General features: G+C 46.7%; 1 protein-coding gene across 1 annotated transcript; it reads right to left on the bottom strand.

Annotated features, from left to right (window-relative positions):
* Positions 1-2,288: 2,288 nt before the first annotated feature.
* On the bottom strand, positions 2,289-18,670 carry TRMT6 (tRNA methyltransferase 6 non-catalytic subunit). Its single transcript, XM_079969953.1, has 11 exons — positions 18,463-18,670; positions 14,203-14,330; positions 12,876-12,985; positions 10,356-10,447; positions 10,176-10,259; positions 9,029-9,153; positions 8,388-8,743; positions 6,767-6,852; positions 5,690-5,792; positions 5,526-5,612; positions 2,289-3,318 (listed from the first exon to the last, which is right to left on the bottom strand). The coding sequence occupies exons 1-11, from the start codon at positions 18,567-18,569 to the stop codon at positions 3,154-3,156; spliced, it is 1,443 nt and encodes a 480-aa protein (XP_079826079.1). The 5' UTR covers positions 18,570-18,670; the 3' UTR covers positions 2,289-3,153.

Below are 18,670 nucleotides of genomic sequence, written 5' to 3'. Positions count from 1 at the left end.
TTGAGCTTGTTGAACCTCAAATTGGGCCTGTTTTTGAAGCACAAACATACCGTATTTTTCGCTCTATAGGACGCACTGGACCATAGGAGGGGGAGAACAGGAAAAAAATAATTCTCCCCCCTCTCTGCTCAGCGCCCCTTCCATTTCTCCTCCCGCTTCGCTGAGGAGGCGCTACACAGAGAGGGAAAACTGTGCAGCGCCCCTACAGCGAAGTGAAGCCTGGAGAGCAAGAGGGATCGGTGTGCACCAACCCCTCTCACTCTCCAGGCTTCAGGTGGCTATCCACAAGCCTTCGGAGCGCAGCGGGAACTCCTGCTGCACTCCGAAGGCTTGCAAATAGCTGCCTGAAGCCCCCGGAGCACAGCGGGAGTTCCCACTGCGCTCTGGGGGCTTCAGGCGGCTTCAGCGAAAGCAAAGCGAAGCCTCCGGAGCACGGGGTGAGCTCTCCCTCTGCGTTTCCAAGGCTTCGCGTTGCTATCGCTGAAGCCAAGGAGCCTGCATTCGCTCCATTAATTTTTGAAGGGGAAAAAGTGTGTCTTATACAGTGAAAAATACGGTACCCAAAGGACTCAAGTATGTTGACATAACCCTGAAGGAGCGTCTCCACACCCATTGTTCAGCCCGGACACTGAGGTCCATGTCTGAGGGCCTTCTGGCGGTTCCCTCACTGTGAGAAGCGAAATTGTAGGGAACCAGGCAGAGGGCCTTCTCGGTAGTGGCGCCCGGCCTGTGGAACGCCCTCCCACCAGATGCCAAGGAGATAACTACACAACTTTTAGAAGGCATCTGAAGGCAGCCCCGTATAGGGGTTTTTAATGTTTGATGTTTTCTGATGGGTTGGACTCTGCCAAGAGTGGCTGGGGCAACCCACCCAGATGGACTGGGAATAATAATAAAAAAAAAATATTTGTAATATGGCTTTGGTTGTGGTATTTTCTGGTTTGGGTCAAATTTTGAGGGATGCCTCCTGCATAACGCTGACAGTCTGGAGGTGCTCTAGCGTAGCACGGAATGTGATGTGGATATGGAAGCATGTTTTTTTAAAAAATACTCAAAATGGAAATGAGGAGAGTAAAAAAACGAAAAAGCAGGTAGGTCCACAAGTGATTTCTGACAGTTCACAAAAGGAGGCCCAGATGTTTCCCACAGCTGTCTACACGTTTATCAGCAGGTTTGCCACTATCCTGACTCCATGACTGCCACCTACTGTATATCAGAAATGCTGCTCCACTTAAGACTCATTCTGTGTTCTGAGCAGCAGTCAGTGGTCAAGAGTTGTATTCCGACAAGATCTGGAGGGCCTTATGCTATGCCACTTCTGGCAAACACATTACGTAATGGGGCTTAGGAGCCAACCTTAGTCAAGCGTGATTTGCTTTGGGGCTATACACAGGAACATCTCTCTTGCTTGCTTGCTACATACCATGCCTAACTGGGGTCTGTGCAGAAAGCCAGGGCGCTATGCACAATGGAAATACCATTAAGGCGAAGGGGATTCGCTGTGGAAAATGGCACCACTTCACAGACTACCTGGCTTCATGCAAAGCAAGTTTTTCACTTTGGCCACTGAGCGGATACGGAGATTTGTCATTGGCTGTTGAGCCATAGGTTTTGCCGGCAAGTATTCAAAACACAAAGGGACACGGGTGGCGCTGTGGGTTAAACCACAGAGCCTAAGACTTGCCGATCAGAAGGTTGGCGGTTCGAATCCCCGCGACGGGGTGAGCTCCCGTTGCTTGGTCCCAGCTCCTGCCAACCTAGCAGTTCAAAAGCACATCAAAGTGCAAGCAGATAAATAGGTACTGCTCCAGCGGGAAGGTAAACGGCGTTTCCGTGCGCTGCTCTGGTTCGCCAGAAGCGGCTTAGTCATGCTGGCCACATGACCCGGAAGCTGTACGCCGGCTCCCTCGGCCAATAAAGCGAAATGAGCGCCACAACCCCAGAGTCGGTCATGACTGGACCTAATGGTCAGGGGTCCCTTTTCCTTTTTATCCAAAACACCCAGAATGGTATCCAATTAAACAAGTCTGCTAGGGGAAGAGGTTTTAGCTGGTTCAATGCCCACATATCAAGAACACGAAGTCTTGCCGTATTCCTTTAAGTATCAATTCACTGAGTTGGCAAAGCACTGGAAGAGGCTACCAGAAGCTATTTTCGTCGTCGTCTCCCCTAGCCTCTGAGGGCCTGAGGACCCTCCTAACTGTTATTTACTGTACTGATCCTCCAAAATAGGTGCAGCTGGCTAAACATGTTTCCACCTTACCTATGTTTTCATGCTCAGAAGAAAACAACACATTCTTGTGTAAGAAACACCCCCCCCCCTTTAGAATTTATTGAAATGCAGGTTTTCGGATCATAGACTTTACATAACCATATACAGTTATCACATGTTAAAAAGGCGAAGAGGGATACCAGCTTTCATTTTTTTAAAAGTTACTTAGTAAGTGAAAATGAACTATTGTGTTGTTTCTACTCAGAAGAGAACCATTGAAATTAATGGACCTCAGCTAGCCATGTCCATTAATTTCAATGGCTTTACTCAGTGTATGACTAACACTGGGTAGGTAAAAATGGTAAAACCCACTGTTACTCTAAAATGCATAAACATGATGATCCTTAATACTTGTCTCCACAACAGATAAAAAAACACAATTATCTTGCTTCAATCCTGTTTCACCCATCCATAATGAAACTGCATGATTTTGTAATACCCATTTCACTTATTAGTAATAACAATTTGATTTCAAGGGCTTGAAATGGGGGAAAAAAAGATATGGATTTTTAACCAACAACATAATATGCCATGAGATTACAAATGAGGTGGTGGTATAAATAAGAGATTCGAATTCAAACAAAACTTTGAAGGCAAATAAGACTGGAGTTTCAGTCAATTTTTGCAGCAGCTCCAGGAAGAGTGATTCTTATATCTTGAAGTCTTTTGCTGTTTGAACATTGTAATACTGTTTTAAAGCTATGGCGCTATCCATGTACGAGTTGGATAGGATTTGAATGCAGTCCCTTGTCTGCATAACCTTCTCTGCAACAGTTGGCAAATGCAAGACAAAGTACGTTTCTCTGTGCTCTTAAGCACAGGTAGGGATAGAAAATGAGGCTCATCTGGTGCCCCAATAAAAACAAGCGTTTCTTCAAATGTCAACGCTGCTCTTGAAGTTTACGTTTTTTAGATGTCGGCTCTTCATCTGTCTGTTCTGAGCAGTCCCTGGATTTTACACTCTCATTTATAACAGTGATGCCTGTCAAAAGGTACCCGCCGGCGCCACTCATCATCAATTTGGGGTGACTCCGATCTGGCAAGACCTTTACAAAGAGCAAGAAAATGGAACGCAATCATGATTATGAGGAATAGTTTCAAGTAGCCGTACGATGTATTTTTTTCTGCAAGGTTTAAGCTCTAACTGAATTCAGATGGATATTTACCGTATTTTTCGCTCTATAGGACGCACTTTTTCCCCTCCAAAAATTAAGGGGAAATGTGTGTGCGTCCTATGGAGCGAATGCAGGCTCTTTGGCTTCAGCGAAAGCAACGCGAAGCCTCCAAAGCGCAGAGGGAGCGCTCCCTCTGCACTCCGGAGGCTTCGCGTTGCTTTCGTTGAAGCCTGGAGAGTGAGAGGGGTCAGTGCGCACCGACCCTTCTTGCTCTCCAGGCTTCTGGGATAGCCGCTTGAAGCCTTTGGAGCACAGCGGGAACTTGCGCTGTGCTCCGAAGGCTTCGGGTTCCTTTTGCTGAAGCCAGGAGAGCAAGACTCTCCTGGCTTCAGCAGAGAGGGAGAGCTGCGCAGCGCCCCTTCAGTGAAGCAGGAGGAGAAATGGAAGGGGCTCCATTGCTCCTGCTGCTTCGCTGAAGGGGCGCTGAGCAGAGAGGGGGAGAATTGTTTTTTTCTTGTTCTCCCGCTCTAAAACAAGATGCGTCCTATGGTCAGGTGCGTCCTATAGAGCGAAAAATACGGCATACTATATCAAGCATGCCCAACAGGTCGATTGTGATCTGCTGGTCGATCTTGAAGGTGCCCTAGGTTGATTGCGAAGCTGTTCTCCCTAACCCCAAAAAAGCTCAACAACTGTGGCTTCGCCCCTCAAAATAAGCTCAACAACTCATGACAATGGATAGATCACCGCCAGTTTTTTTATACTGGGAATAGATCACAGCCTCTTGGGAGCTGCACGTGACTGTACTATATCATTTAACACCTACAAAGAAACACATCTGCCACGGTATTCCCACCCTAACACTTAAGTTTCACAAAATGGTCAGCGCCATTTTGGAAACGTGATGGGCTAGTTCATGAGCAATGCTAAGCCGTGGCTTAATGCTACTCAGAAGAGTCTCAGTGAACCAGAGCAGAGCACTGCCTTGTGTTTACTCCATTCCAAAGCCTCTCAGCATAGTGTTGTGTGTGAATCAGGAACTCTGGTTTAAAATCAAATAGCGGTCAGTCTCTAAACAAGTGAGCTTGGGGAAGCTGCATCATTTAACCACTGCTTTTTTCAAAAACTAGGACCCCTGGTTTGCATACTATGAAATATTCTGTCCATTCCTTGAAAGTGAAAGTAAACATAGACCAAAGTTATTATCTATCATGCTATTGGTCCCACACTGTAAAGCTCAGTTAACAGTTTTGCATTGATGAAGAAAAACCCTCCCAATACAAGGATGCTAGTGACCTGTTGATATTTATTTAGCAGAAAACTAAAAGTTACTGTTGACTTGAACAGTTATTTGTGTACAGTGGTGCCTCGCAAGACAAAAATAATTCGTTCCGCGAGTCTTTTCGTCTTGCGGTTTTTTCGTCTTGCGAAGCATCCCTATTAGCGGCTTAGCGGATTAGCGGCTGAGCGGCAATTAGAGGCTTAGAAAAAGGGGGGAAAGCGAAAAAACTCGCAAGACGTTTTCGTTTTGCGAAGCAAGCCCATAGGGAAATTCATCTTGCGAAGCGCCTCAAAAAATGGAAAACCCTTTCGTCTAGCGGGTTTTTCGTCTTGCGAGGCATTCGTCTTGCGGGGCACCACTGTATCTGCTCATACTCCCAATTACAGTGGTATCTCAGGTTACATACGCTTCAGGTTACAGACTCTGCTAACTCAGAAATAGTGCTTCAGGTTAAGAACTTTGCTTCAGGATGAGAACAGAAATCGTGCTCCGGCGGCGCGGCAGCAGCAGGAGGCCCCATTAGCTAAAGTGGTGCTTCAGGTTAAAAACAGTTTCAGGTTAAGAACGGACCTCCAGAACGAATTAAGTACTTAACCCGAGGTACCACTGAACTCAAGAACTGAAGGCAGCCTTGCACTAACATGGTTACTTAGGCTAAAACAAACACTGAATTTTTGAGAGTGGTGCTAAGCTAAATGTTAGAATGCTTGCTTTCTCTATTTTATCCATTGGGCAGCTGAGATTGAGATGGAAGGAAAGAGCCAATAGATACAATTTTCTTTTTCACTTTTCTATACTAAGCTTCCCATACACACCATCATAAGTATGGCGATACATATATACGTGCAATTCTTACCTGATAGTTTCGTAACCACGTTTCAGAGAGTTTCAGATTAATGACACCCCCTTTTTCTCTCAGTTTCGTGTAGCATTCCACTAATGGCTAAGAGAAGAAAAAATGGTTAAACGAACTTGCTGAAAACTCAGAGGGATAATAAAAATAAAAGGTATTGGATTCACCTCTTTATATTGGCAGTAGACAACAAAAGGCCTTGAGGGAGCAACAAATTCTAATAAGGAGAGTAATAAAGGCGTCGGATGAAATCGACTGGCAACAATTAAACTGCAACAGAAAGTTGTACACAGGTTAGATCAAAAGATTGTTCATATTTGCCTGGGCAAACCAAGCTGAAATAAGGAAAGGCAATATCTGGCGAAGCATATTGTCCTTTTATTAATGTTGTTGTAGATGCAGGCTTTAGTGCCATGTTGAGTCAATATATTTCACTTTCAGAAGCGTTTTGCCTACATGTGGAAATCTGCAAGTCACCCATACAGCCTGGAAGGAGCCGATAAAACTCAGGTAATTAAGTCCACTTCAGTAAATTTTTGAAGTTGCATTTTTACAGTAATAAAACGTAACATTTTATTTTTATTTTTATGTTTTACAAAGGAACATTTCTCCCCAAGCAAAACACATTTAATGCTCTGGTCCAGAGATCTCAAATATAAATTCTGTGAGTCAATATTTTATGTCAGCCTTCAATAAATCATCCCATTTCATTCCAGTTTTCCGTAATTGTCAGCAAAGATTAGCAATCACTATGCTGGGACAGAAGATGAGGAAAAAAATTCAGAAATGAGTTGTTTTTAAGTCATTTATGCATGCATGATTTCGGTAGAACTGAACCGCTAAAGGAAATGAGAAATAATTCCTTTATATTTCCCAAATGAGAAATATCTCTTTTACTCTGATCTCTTCCCATCTTTGATCCTCATTATGCCCATTCTACTTTATGGTTTGTTCTGGCATCCTAAATCACCCTTGATAGGAAAGAGTTGAAGAACTGAGGAAAGAATTTAAAACGTCGTAAGAAGCTGCTGGAGCAATACCAGGTGAAGTTCAAAGAGCAAGATGGACAATGCTAGGCACTGAAACCCAACTTACCACTGTGAACAACTAATATTCAGTCCACGCTTGGTATTGTAAGGAAAGACCCATTAGGCTTTGTTGGGTACTTGCACACATTTAACTTGGGGAACAAAGTAAGGCGCTTAATTTTCCAGGAATATTTAGCATTATGTGATCAAACTTACCCATCAGCATTTTTCTCTTTCAATAAACCTGCAGCTTCTATCAACTTTTTCTGCCTCTCCTCTTGTTTCTTTTGTTTGTCGTGTGTCTGGGAAGAAATAAATAAATAGCTGACAACCCATCTGTGGCTGCTTTGACCTTTAATGCCTATGTTCTTTAAATTTAAAGGGTTATTCAAACTAGAAGTGCTGTAGGAAGTAAGATATGATCACTGTTTCCCTTTGGGGGCACTCTCAGTGGACCACCACATGTAGATATCTTGCCCCTAAGCTCAAAATAATTTATATTAGGAGTGTGAAACTGAACCACTTCCCAAAAGCTTTGAAAGCTGCAAAGTGCATTAGGAGCATTTTGGAAAGACCCCACACTCTAATCCTAAGTTCTGTTGAGCTAGCACAGAAAGGTTTAAGCTCTTTGTTTGACATACTCTACAGCTGACTTTGGGATGCGGGTGGCGCTGTGGGTTAAACCACAGAGCCTAGGACTTGCTGATCAGAAGGTTGGCGGTTCGAATCCCATGACGGGGTGAGCTCCCGTTGCTCGGTCCCTGCTCCTACCAACCTAGCAGTTCGAAAGCGCGTCACAGTGCAAGTAGATAAATAGGTACCACTCCAGAGGGAAGGTAAACAGCGTTTCCGTGTGCTGCTCTGGTTCGCCAGAAGCGGCTTAGTCATGCTGGCCACATGACCCGGAAGCTGTACGCCGGCTCCCTCGGCCAATAAAGCGAAATGAGCACCACAACCCCAGAGTCGGTCACGAATGGACCTAATGGTCAGGGGTCCCTTTACCTTTTTTTTTACAACTGACCTTACACAATAAAATCCACTGATAGAATCCTAGATTTGGAAGGGACCTCACGGGTCACCTAAAAGTTCACATTATTCTGGTGCTGTGCGCAAGCACACATGGTGATTCTGAACACTAGCAAGTGTAAATAAACTCAAAGGCATCACAAAAAACGTTTCGAGTTCTATCAAAAGACCCTGATGACTGACATCAGTCTCAAATGAAGAGAGCACAGTACAGTGGTACCTTGGTTCTCGAACGGCTTAGTTGACGGACCAATCGGCTCCTGAACGTCGAAAACCCAGAAGTAAGTGTTCCGATTTTCAAACTTTTTTTGCAACCAAACATCTGACATGGCTTCCGCTTGAGTGCAGGAAGCTCCTGCAGCCAATCGGAAGCCGCGTCTTGGTTTCCAAACAGTTTTGGGAGTCAAACAGACGTTTGGAATGGATGAAGTTTGAGAATCAAGGTTCCATTGTAACTATTCCACTAGTCACTGAAGCTATAGGGTGCCTCTGGGATGATGATGATGATGATGATGATGATAATTTATTATTTATACCCTGCCCATCTGGCTGGGTTTCCCCAGCTACTCTGGGCGGCTTCCAACAAAATATTAAAATACAATAGTCCTTCAGTTATTAAAAGCTTCCTTAAACAGAGTGAGAAATGTTTTAAGGTTTCAAGCGACTGTAAATCACTCTGGAAGTTGCAAAACTCTTGGGCGGGACATCAAATCTTTCAAATAAATGAAAGATGAACACCACTTGGATTAATTCCAAAATGGCAACATTTCCTTAATGACAGTGTCTAAAAGTTAAGTCAGTAGATTCTTACTGTTCCCTTTGCTTTATTGTCTTCAAATGCGTCGCCCTCCGTTGGAATGTCCATTATTTCTTGTTCTTCAGGCTGACTGTCTTTCGCAGCTATCTCAGTACTGCATTCTGTGTCTGCTTCTTGGACGGAAACTGGTTTGTCATCCACTGACCCATTGCTTTCTTCGGCCACTGCCGTATTCTCTTCAGACTCTAAAGGCAGTTTCTTTAAAGAAAACGTACCGGAAAGAAGACTGTCCACTTTGCTGAGAGGGAAATCATACAGCGTTTGGAAGAAGGATCCTGGAAACCCAAAGCAGCTTGTGGCTGCTCTAACAGGTCTTCCTCCTGGGTACATTTGAATAATGGATCCATAACCTGCAAGCATGGACCAGAGTCGTTAGAACAAACATGGAGGCTCAGATCCTGCACTGGGACAGGATACATACCTGTGGATGCTTATCAGAAAATGACTTGCAATGAATATAAACACCAGCATGAAAAACGCTTCACAGATGCTATAAGACTCGTGTTTTCAAAAAAGGTCAAATAAATATGCTACCGAAGAAGCAGGACTATGTGAATGTTCCACATTCCCATTAAAAAACAAAACACAACAGCACCACCACAAAGTTCTGCCTACAGAGAGCCTGCTATTCTTACCTCCCATTCGCTCCATTATAGCACCTAGGACCAATCCAGCACAGGTTTCCATTACAATCATCTTATTGCCAGCACGGACGTTTCCCCAAGTCAGCATCTGGGCTAAAGTATCGTATCGCAGATAGCTGAGAAAGGAAAAACAACATTCACTTTATTATCAGCACATGACAACAACAACTTTATTAATTGTATGCACCCCATCATTACCATCTTCAACAACAACAACAACTTTATTAATTGTATGCACCCCATCATCACCATCTTCAACAACAACTTTATTAATCGTACTCACCCCATCATCACCATCTTCAACAACAACAACAACTTTATTAATTGTATGCACCCCATCATCACCATCTTCAACAACAACAACTTTATTAATTGTATGCACCCCATCATCACCATCTTCAACAACAACAACTTTATTAATTGTATGCACCCCATCATCATCATCTTCAACAACAACAACAACTTTATTAATTGTATGCACCCCATCATCATCATCATCATCAACTTTATTAATTGTATGCACCCCATCATCATCATCAACAACAACAACTTTATTAATTGTATGCACCCCATCATCATCATCATCAACAACAACTTTATTAATTGTATGCACCCCATCATCATCATCAACAACAACTTTATTAATTGTATGCACCCCATCTGACTGGGTTGCCCCAGCCACTCTGGATGGCTCCCAGCAGAATATTAAAAACACGATAAAACCAAAACTTTGAAGTTGCTATCAATCCATGATTCTGCTCTTGAATTAGCTCCTTTATGTTAGAAATACAAAAAGCTAGAGAAGGAATTGGCAAGTTAAGGATACGCTGACTAAATATTATAGGAAAATATATAGGAGGGCTGTAGAGCAGGATTGGGCAGGGTGAAGGCCCACCCACTCAGTGTTACGTGGTTGCCAACAGGGCAATACTTGATTATAGTAATAATAAATAATAATAAATTTTTATTTATACCCTGCCCTTCCCGGTTTAAAAACCGGACTCAGGGCGGCTAACAGCAAATATAAAACATTGATTAAAATGCGACTTTAAAACAGCATAAAATACAACATAAAATGCAGCATCAATATCAATAAAATTCAACAATTCAGGGGTCATTGAAATAAATTGAGTCTTACTTTATTTTTCCTGGTTCCCTTCCATAGTACATTGTTGACAGAATACGTGTTGATGGCTTTACGATTGTAATAACCGCCTCATATCTGTAAGGAAAGCACAGCAATTGTGTTTTAAACTTTAAGCACAGATAATTTGTGAGCCACAATATACTGCTCCTGGCTTTCTAATTTGCAACTTACTTTTTTTTCTTTTTCTTGATGTATTTATGCTGGGCAAATTCCGTCTTGTCTCTGAACGTGGTGCTGTTCTCTATCAATTGTTGAACTATTTCCTTTAAGAGAGAAGTGTGTCAGCATTGTCTCCCTACGTTATACTTACTTGAAAAAGAAAAAGAAAGTTTTCACATTTAAACCAGAGTACACAAGCAACGTCTAATGAAAGTAAGCACTTTTGGTTGTTTTGGGTAGCATATACAGGTGAAACTCGGAAAATTAGAATATCGTGGAAAAGTTCATTTATTTCAGTAATTCAACTTAAAAGGTGAAACTATTATATGAGATAGACTCATGACATGCAAAGCAAGATATGTCCAATATTGATCTATTTGCAATCCTTATTTTGCTGATTGCATTTAATATTCTAATTTTCTGAGATTGTTAATTTGGGGTATTCATCAGCTGTACACCATGATCATCACAAATATAACAAATAAAGGCTTGACATATCTCGCTTTGCATGTCATGAGTCTTTCTCATATATTAGTTTCACCTTTTAAGTTGAATTACTGAAATAAATGAACTTTTCCACGATATTCTAATTTTCCGAGTTTCACCTGTAATTAACCTCCTGGGGGAGGAAGAGGAGGGAAGAGAAGAAATGCGCTTGGCAAAAACTCCATCACAAAACAAACCTGGAGTACGTTTGCCAACCAGGGAAGACAGTATCATCTCCAGGCAGCAGCCTATGTTTCTAATGGGGCTGCCTCTGAAGACCCCTCGGAAACTTCAGCTGGTGCAGAATTCAGCAGCCAGGCTGCTCATTGGGGCGACACGGTTTGAGTATATAACTATGGTTGCCATATGTCTGGAATTTTCGGGACCAGGCTGGTATTCGATTCAAAAACTAAAAAATATATTCTTTTGCCAAAAAAAAAAAAAAAGCTCAACAAGTTTTGTGTCCGGATTTTCACTCTTTGAAATATGGCAACCCTAATATAACACTGGACGCGGGTGGTGCTGTGGGTTAAACCACAGAGCCTAGGACTTGCCGATCAGAAGGTCGGCGGTTCGAATCCCCGTGACGGGGTGAGCTCCCGTTGCTCAGTCCCTGCTTCTGCCAACCTAGCAGTTCGAAAGCACGTCAAAGTGCAAGTAGATAAATAGGTACCGCTCTGGCGGGAAGGTAAACGGCGTTTCTGTGGGCTGCTCTGGTTCGCCAGAAGCGGCTTAGTCATGCTGGCCACATGACCCGGAAGCTGTACGCTGGCTCCCTCGGCCAATAAAGCGAGATGAGCGCCACAACCCCAGAGACGGTCACAACTGGACCTAATGGTCAGGGGTCCCTTTACCTTTACCTTTAATATAACACCAATCCTAGCCCAACTGAACTGGCTGCCAATCAACTTCCAGGGCCAATACTGGAATTTACCTATAAAGCTTTCAACGGCTCAGGCCTGAAATACCTCAAGGACTGTCTCTCTTCATATAAACCAACTGTCAACTGAGGCCGCTCCTCCTACACAAGAGGTCCGGGTGGTGTGGCGTGCTCTCCCCTTGGCCTTCAGGTGCCAGACAAAAAAATCCCTCTTCTTCCAGGCCTTTGTTTAAGTAGCCAATCTATGGGTTTTTAAATTAGAGAGGGGATCTTTTTTTGTTTTGTTACTATGGTGTGTGCTTTTGTGTTTTTATATTGTAAAGCACGGGACGCGGGTGGCGCTGTGGGTTAAACCACAGAGCCTAGGACTTGCCAAGCAGAAGGTCGGCGGTTAGAATCCCCGCGATGGGGTGAGCTCCTGTTGCTCAGTCCCAGCTCCTGCCAAACTAGCAGTTCGAAAGCACGTCAAAGTGCAAGTAGATAAATAGGTGGGAAGGTAAACGGCTTTTCCGTGCGCTGCTCTGGTTCGCCAGAAGCGGCTTAGTCATGCTGGCCACATGACCCAGAAGCTACCGTATTTTTTGCTCTATAAGACGCACCAGACCACAAGACTCACCTAGTTTTTGGAGGAGGAAAACAAGAAAAAGAATATTCTGAATCTCAGAAGCCAGAACAGCAAGAGGGATCGCTGCGCAGTGAAAGCAGCAATTCCTCTTGCTGTTCTGGCTTCTGGGATAGCTGCGCAGCCTGCATTTGCTCCATAAGATGCACACACATTTCCCCTTACTTTTTAGGAGGGAAAAAGTGAGTTATAGAGCAAAAAATACGGTAAATAATAATACTAATAGTAATGGCACAGAGGTGCACTGATGGGAGAGGGATCGTGCCAATGCTGTTTTTACATTAGAATGCATCTTCTTCAGCTACAGTGCCTAGAAATATGGTTTTCAAACATTTGTCTTTAAAGGTGGGGAAGCAATGCTGTGTATGTGGGGAAAGGCAGAAGAAGTTACTTTTAGATTCCAGCCTCGTGACACAACTCTACATGGCTGCCGTCAACCTCAGAATGCATCAGATAAAGCAAACCGTCTAGCGTTGTATCTCACAGTGAGAAGAGTGTGCTGGATAACCAAGGGAGAAGGATGAGAATCACAATGGTTAGTTACCTGTCCTTTAATGCCTTTATCCTTCAAAGCCTTTATATCATCATGAGTCAGTTTTTGAGACTTTCCGTCATCAACTATATTACGATTATCGGCACCTGCTTCTTTGGTTTCTGAAAACAAAAGCACATATAAAATGGTGAAATATCAGTGGAGAACCGTGCAGAACAATAGTCTTATTAGAGCTATTTTTAAAAGCTGGGGTTCCAAAACTGGCAGCCACAGTTTCCTAGCTGGGACAAAACAGGAAACTATGGTTAATTAAGAGTCTTCCTGCTTCACATCATAAAGGGAAAAGATTCAGGTCCAAGATATCTTGGCTTATTAGGATGAATTATTCCCACTGCAGCAAGGTCATCCAAGGTCATTCAGTTCTCCAAGTCAGAGCCTGTGACTTGGAAAATGCTGGGCCACTGTGTTGCCGATATTACCTCCAGACAGACAGTTCCCAAGCATTCATAATCTTTTATCAGACAACTAGTTTACTTCCTCCTGACTATTTCAGCTTGAAGTGTAGCTGGACTGATGCCTCCCCCTCACTTTTGCCTAACAGCAGAGTTGAATCAATGCTGACTCTATACAGTGGTACTTTGGGTTACAGACGCTTCAGGTTACAGATGCTTCAGGTTACAGACTCCGCTAACCCAGAAATAGTACCTTGGGTTACGTACAGTGGTGCCTCGCAAGACGAAATTAATCCGTTCCACGATTCTCTTCGTCTAGCGGTTTTTTCGTCTTGCGAAGCAAGCCCATTGACGGCTTATCGGCTTAGCGCTATTAGCGGCTTAGCGGCTTTTAGCGGCTTATCGGATAAGCGGCTTAGAAAAAGGGGGGGGGGAGGGGAAAAACCCCGCAGGAACTCGCAAGACATTTTCGTCTTGCGAAGCAAGCCCATAGGAAATTCGTTTTGTGAAGCACCTCCAAAACGGAAAACCCTTTCGTCTAGCGGGTTTTCCGTCTTGCGAGGCGTTCGTCTTGTGGGGCACCACTGTACTTTGCTTCAGGATGAGAACAGAAATCGCACAGTGGTGGCGTGGTGGCAGCGGGAGGCCCCCTTAGCTAAAGTGGTACCTCAGGTTAAGAACAGTTTCAGGTTAAGAACGGACCTCCAGAACAAATTAAGTTCTTAACCCGAGGTACCACTGTACTATACAAATATTAAAAAGAAAACAAAATAGCCCTCTCTGAAAGCTTAACATTTAATCCAAGCAGATAACCTCTGCCCTCACCCTGCAAAGGCTACACATTGGTCAGATGTGCCAAAACTATTACACAGAACTGTACATACAATTTTTATGCCACAAAACTATCTGCTGGTTCTCTCTCTTACCTGTGGCAGCCTCTTGCACCCTGTTCTTTGGCTGAAGGGTCCCGCCGCTGGTCACTTCAAACGTTGTTCCATAGATATGCCCAATAGCATTATCCAGACAGAACCACTGTTTTTCAAATACGATTTTCCTAAGAGGAAACAAATGATTTGGGATAGGAACCTCCAAAAGCAATCAAAAACTAAGTAGATGTGACATGCAACACACTCAAGTCCAGATTAAAATGTACCGTATTTTTCTGTGTATAAGACGATAAAGTGGTACCTCAGGTTACATACGCTTCAGGTTACATATGCTTCAGGTTACAGACTCTGCAAACCCAGAAATATTACCTCGGGTTAAGTACTTTGCTTCAGGATGAGAACAGAAATTGTGCTCCGGCAGCACGGCAGCAGCAGGAGGCCCCATTAGCTAAAGTGGTGCTTCAGGTTAAAAACAGTTTCAGGTTAAGAACGGACCTCCGGAATGACTTAACCAGAGGTACCACTGTATTTTATTATTAGAAATAATAGGCAAAATCTGTGGGTCCCCGTATACACCGATAGCAGAGGGGGTACGAGTGATTGGTGTCAGCAGGCAGCATGAGACTGGCAGTGGCGATTGGTTGCTCTGGCAAGGCCTGCTGCTGTTTGGCTGCGACTGTGGCAATTGGGCGGCAGATTTATGGCATCGTCAAGGCGTGCAATCGTCTGTGTTTGCGTTGAGTGTAGAGGTGGCCTTTGGGCAGTGAGCGTGCAGACAATTGGTGGCTGCGACAATGTGTGTGATTTGCAGTGCTGGCCAGGCTGTTTTGCTGAAAAACTGGGCAATTCCCACCCCCACCCCAAAGCTCTACAACTCTGGGCAATGTTAGGCCCCCCTCCATGTAGGTTTACTTTAGAGGTTCCCTTTCTCTGTTGCATGGCCTGTAGCTGCTAGCTAGAATGGAGCTCTAAAACCCAGGGGAAAGGAATGGATGAAATTTAAAGACTATTTAGCTAAATATGCTAAGATAACTAAAATAGAAATACTTGCAAGTACCAGATTGGCTTAGGATTTAAATATGTGGTGTTATAAAATAATATGTTTAAAGTTAATATGAAAAGGAAGAAAGAAGTTAAATTACTAAGTAATTCTCATTAGAAATTAGTTTTGGAAAACTCTTACAATGATATACATTGAAATTCATCCAGGGGGATTTGAGGAAGTCACTTAACAATGTTAATAATAGTGGAATAATTAAAGATAGCATTTATGTTTGTTTGTTTATAAATTCGGAAAATCAATAATTTTTTGGGGGGGGAAATTAAAAAAAAAACCCAGGGGAAATGCAATGCTGGACAAGCCTGAGACTCTTAAACCTCAGGGTGGCAAGTTCATGCCGATGGTTGGGCAAATGATTCCTGTGTGGCAGGGGGTCCCTGGGGACCCTCCCAAAGAACTCCTGCTTGGCAGGGGGTTGGTCTAGATCAGGGGTCAGCAAATTTTTTCAGCCCACTGTTCCTCAGACATTGTGGGGGGCCAGACTATATTTTGAAGGGAGAAAAAATGAAAGAATTCCAATGCCCCACAAATAACCCAGAGATGCATTTTAAATAAAAGCACACATTCTACTCATGTAAGAACACACTAATTCCCGGACCATCTGTGGGCCGGATTTCGAAGGCAATTGGACTGGATCCGGCCCCCGGGCCTTAGTTTGCCTACCCATGGTCTAGATGACCCATGGGACCCCTCTCAAGGAACTCCTGCATGGCGGGGTTGGCATAGATGACCCCATAAAAAGGTAAAGGGACCCCTGACCATTAGGTCCAGTTGTGGCTGACTTTGGGGTTGTGGTGCTCATCTCCCTTTACTGGCTAAGGGAGCCGGTGTACAGCTTCCGGGTCATGTGCCCAGCATGACTAAGCCGCTTCTGGCGAACCAGAGCAGCGCACGGAAATGCCGTTTACCTTCCCGCCGGAGTGGTACCTATTTATCTACTTGCATTTTGACATGCTTTCGAACTGCTAGGTTGGCAGGAGCCCCATGGTCCCCCCACAAGACTCCTGCGTGGCAGGGGGCTGGCCTAGATGACCCCATGGTCCCCCCCAAAGACTCCTGCGTGGCAGGGGGGTTGGCCTAGATGACCCCATGGTCCCCCCCAAAGACTCCTGCGTGGCAGGGGGCTGGCCTAGATGACCCCATGGTCCCCCCCAAAGACTCCTGCGTGGCAGGGGCTGGCCTAGATGACCCCATGGTTCCCCCCCAAGACTCCTGTCCTGAGTGGCTGGGGGTTGGCCTAGATGACCCCATGGTCCCCCCCCAAAGACACCTGTCCTGAGTGGCTGGGGGTTGGCCTAGATGACCCCATGGTTCCCCCCCCAAGACTCCTGCATGGCAGGGGGGTTAGCCTAGATGACCCCATGGTTCCCCCACCCAAGACTCCTGCATGGCAGGGGGGTTGGCCTTGATGACCCCATGGTTCCCCCCCCCAAAGACTCCTGTCCTGAGTGGCTGGGGGTTGGCCTAGATGACCCCATGGTCCTCCCAAAGACTCCTGTCCTGAGTGGCAGGGGGGGGTGGCCTAGATGACCCCATGGTCCCCCCCCCAAGACTCCTGCGTGGCAGGGGGTTGGCCTAGATGACCCCATGGTCCCCCCCCAAAGACTCCTGTCCTGAGTGGCTGGGGGTTGGCCTAGATGACCCCATGGTCCCCCCCCAAAGACTCCTGTCCTGCGTGGCAGGGGGTTGGCCTAGATGACCCCATGGTTCCCCCCCCCAAGACTCCTGCGTGGCAGGGGGGTTGGCCTAGATGACCCCATGGTCCCCCCCCCAAAGACTCCTGTCCTGAGTGGCAGGGGGGTTGGCCTAGATGACCCCATGGTTCCCCCCCAAGACTCCTGCGTGGCAAGGGGGTTGGCCTAGATGACCCCATGGTCCCCCCCCAAAGACTCCTGACCTGAGTGGCTGGGGGGTTGGCCTAGATGACCCCATGGTTCCCCCCCCAAGACTCCTGCATGGCAGGGGGGTTGGCCTAGATGACCCCATGGTCCTCCCAAAGACTCCTGTCCTGAGTGGCAGGGGGTTGGCCTAGATGACCCCATGGTCCCCCCCCAAAGACACCTGTCCTGAGTGGCTGGGGGTTGGCCTAGATGACCCCATGGTCCTCCCCCCCAGACTCCTGTCCTGAGTGGCTGGGGGTTGGCCTAGATGACCCCATGGTCCTCCCCCCCAGACTCCTGTCCTGAGTGGCTGGGGGTTGGCCTAGATGACCCCATGGTCCTCCCCCCCAGACTCCTGTCCTGAGTGGCTGGGGGTTGGCCTAGATGACCCCATGGCCCCCCCCCAAAGACTCCTGTCCTGCGTGGCAGGGGGTTGGCCTAGATGACCCCATGGTTCCCCCCCCCCAAGACTCCTGCGTGGCAGGGGGGTTGGCCTAGATGACCCCATGGTCCCCCCCCCAAAGACTCCTGTCCTGAGTGGCAGGGGGGTTGGCCTAGATGACCCCATGGTTCCCCCCCAAGACTCCTGCGTGGCAAGGGGGTTGGCCTAGATGACCCCATGGTCCCCCCCCCAAAGACTCCTGTCCTGAGTGGCAGGGGGTTGGCCTAGATGACCCCATGGTCCCCCCCCCGCAAGACTCCTGACCTGAGTGGCTGGGGGGTTGGCCTAGATGACCCCATGGTTCCCCCCCCAAGACTCCTGCATGGCAGGGGGGTTGGCCTAGATGACCCCATGGTTCCCCCCCCAAGACTCCTGCATGGCAGGGGGGTTGGCCTAGATGACCCCATGGTCCTCCCAAAGACTCCTGTCCTGAGTGGCAGGGGGTTGGCCTAGATGACCCCATGGTCCCCCCCCAAAGACACCTGTCCTGAGTGGCTGGGGGTTGGCCTAGATGACCCCATGGTCCTCCCCCCCAGACTCCTGTCCTGAGTGGCAGGGGGTTGGCCTAGATGACCCCATGGTCCTCCCCCCCAGACTCCTGTCCTGAGTGGCTGGGGGTTGGCCTAGATGACCCCATGGTCCCCCCCCAAAGACTCCTGTCCTGAGTGGCTGGGGGTTGGCCTAGATGACCCCATGGTCCCCCCCCCAAAGACTCCTGTCCTGAGTGGCTGGGGGTTGGCCTAGATGACCCCATGGCCCCCCCCAAAGACTCCTGTCCTGAGTGGCTGGGGGTTGGCCTAGATGACCCCCGGGTGCCCCTCACCCCCCCCGCCCCGATCCCGTGATTTCGCAGCCTCCGGAGGTGCCCCGGCCTCCCCACGTGTTTCAAGCGAGAGAGGGGACCCCGCCGCCCTCACCTCCGCCTGGCCACCGCCACCGCCTTGAAGACCTCGTCGCGCTTGAGGACGGCGAAGTCCCCCTCGCGGATCACGCCGGGCGAAGCCGGCTCCGGACTCCCCTCCATGGCCGCGCAAGCCACGCCTCCCGCCTGCCTTCCGCCCCGAATCGGCCAAGGCGCCGGAACGGAAGCGGGAGCCTCGCCCCGCTTCCCTCTTTCCAATGGGG

Source organism: Podarcis cretensis (assembly GCF_951804945.1).
Source record: "Podarcis cretensis genome assembly, chromosome: 3".
Taxonomy (NCBI): domain Eukaryota; kingdom Metazoa; phylum Chordata; class Lepidosauria; order Squamata; family Lacertidae; genus Podarcis; species Podarcis cretensis.
Note: the sequence above shows the minus strand (reverse complement) of the source record. Positions and strands in the feature narration are given on the sequence as shown.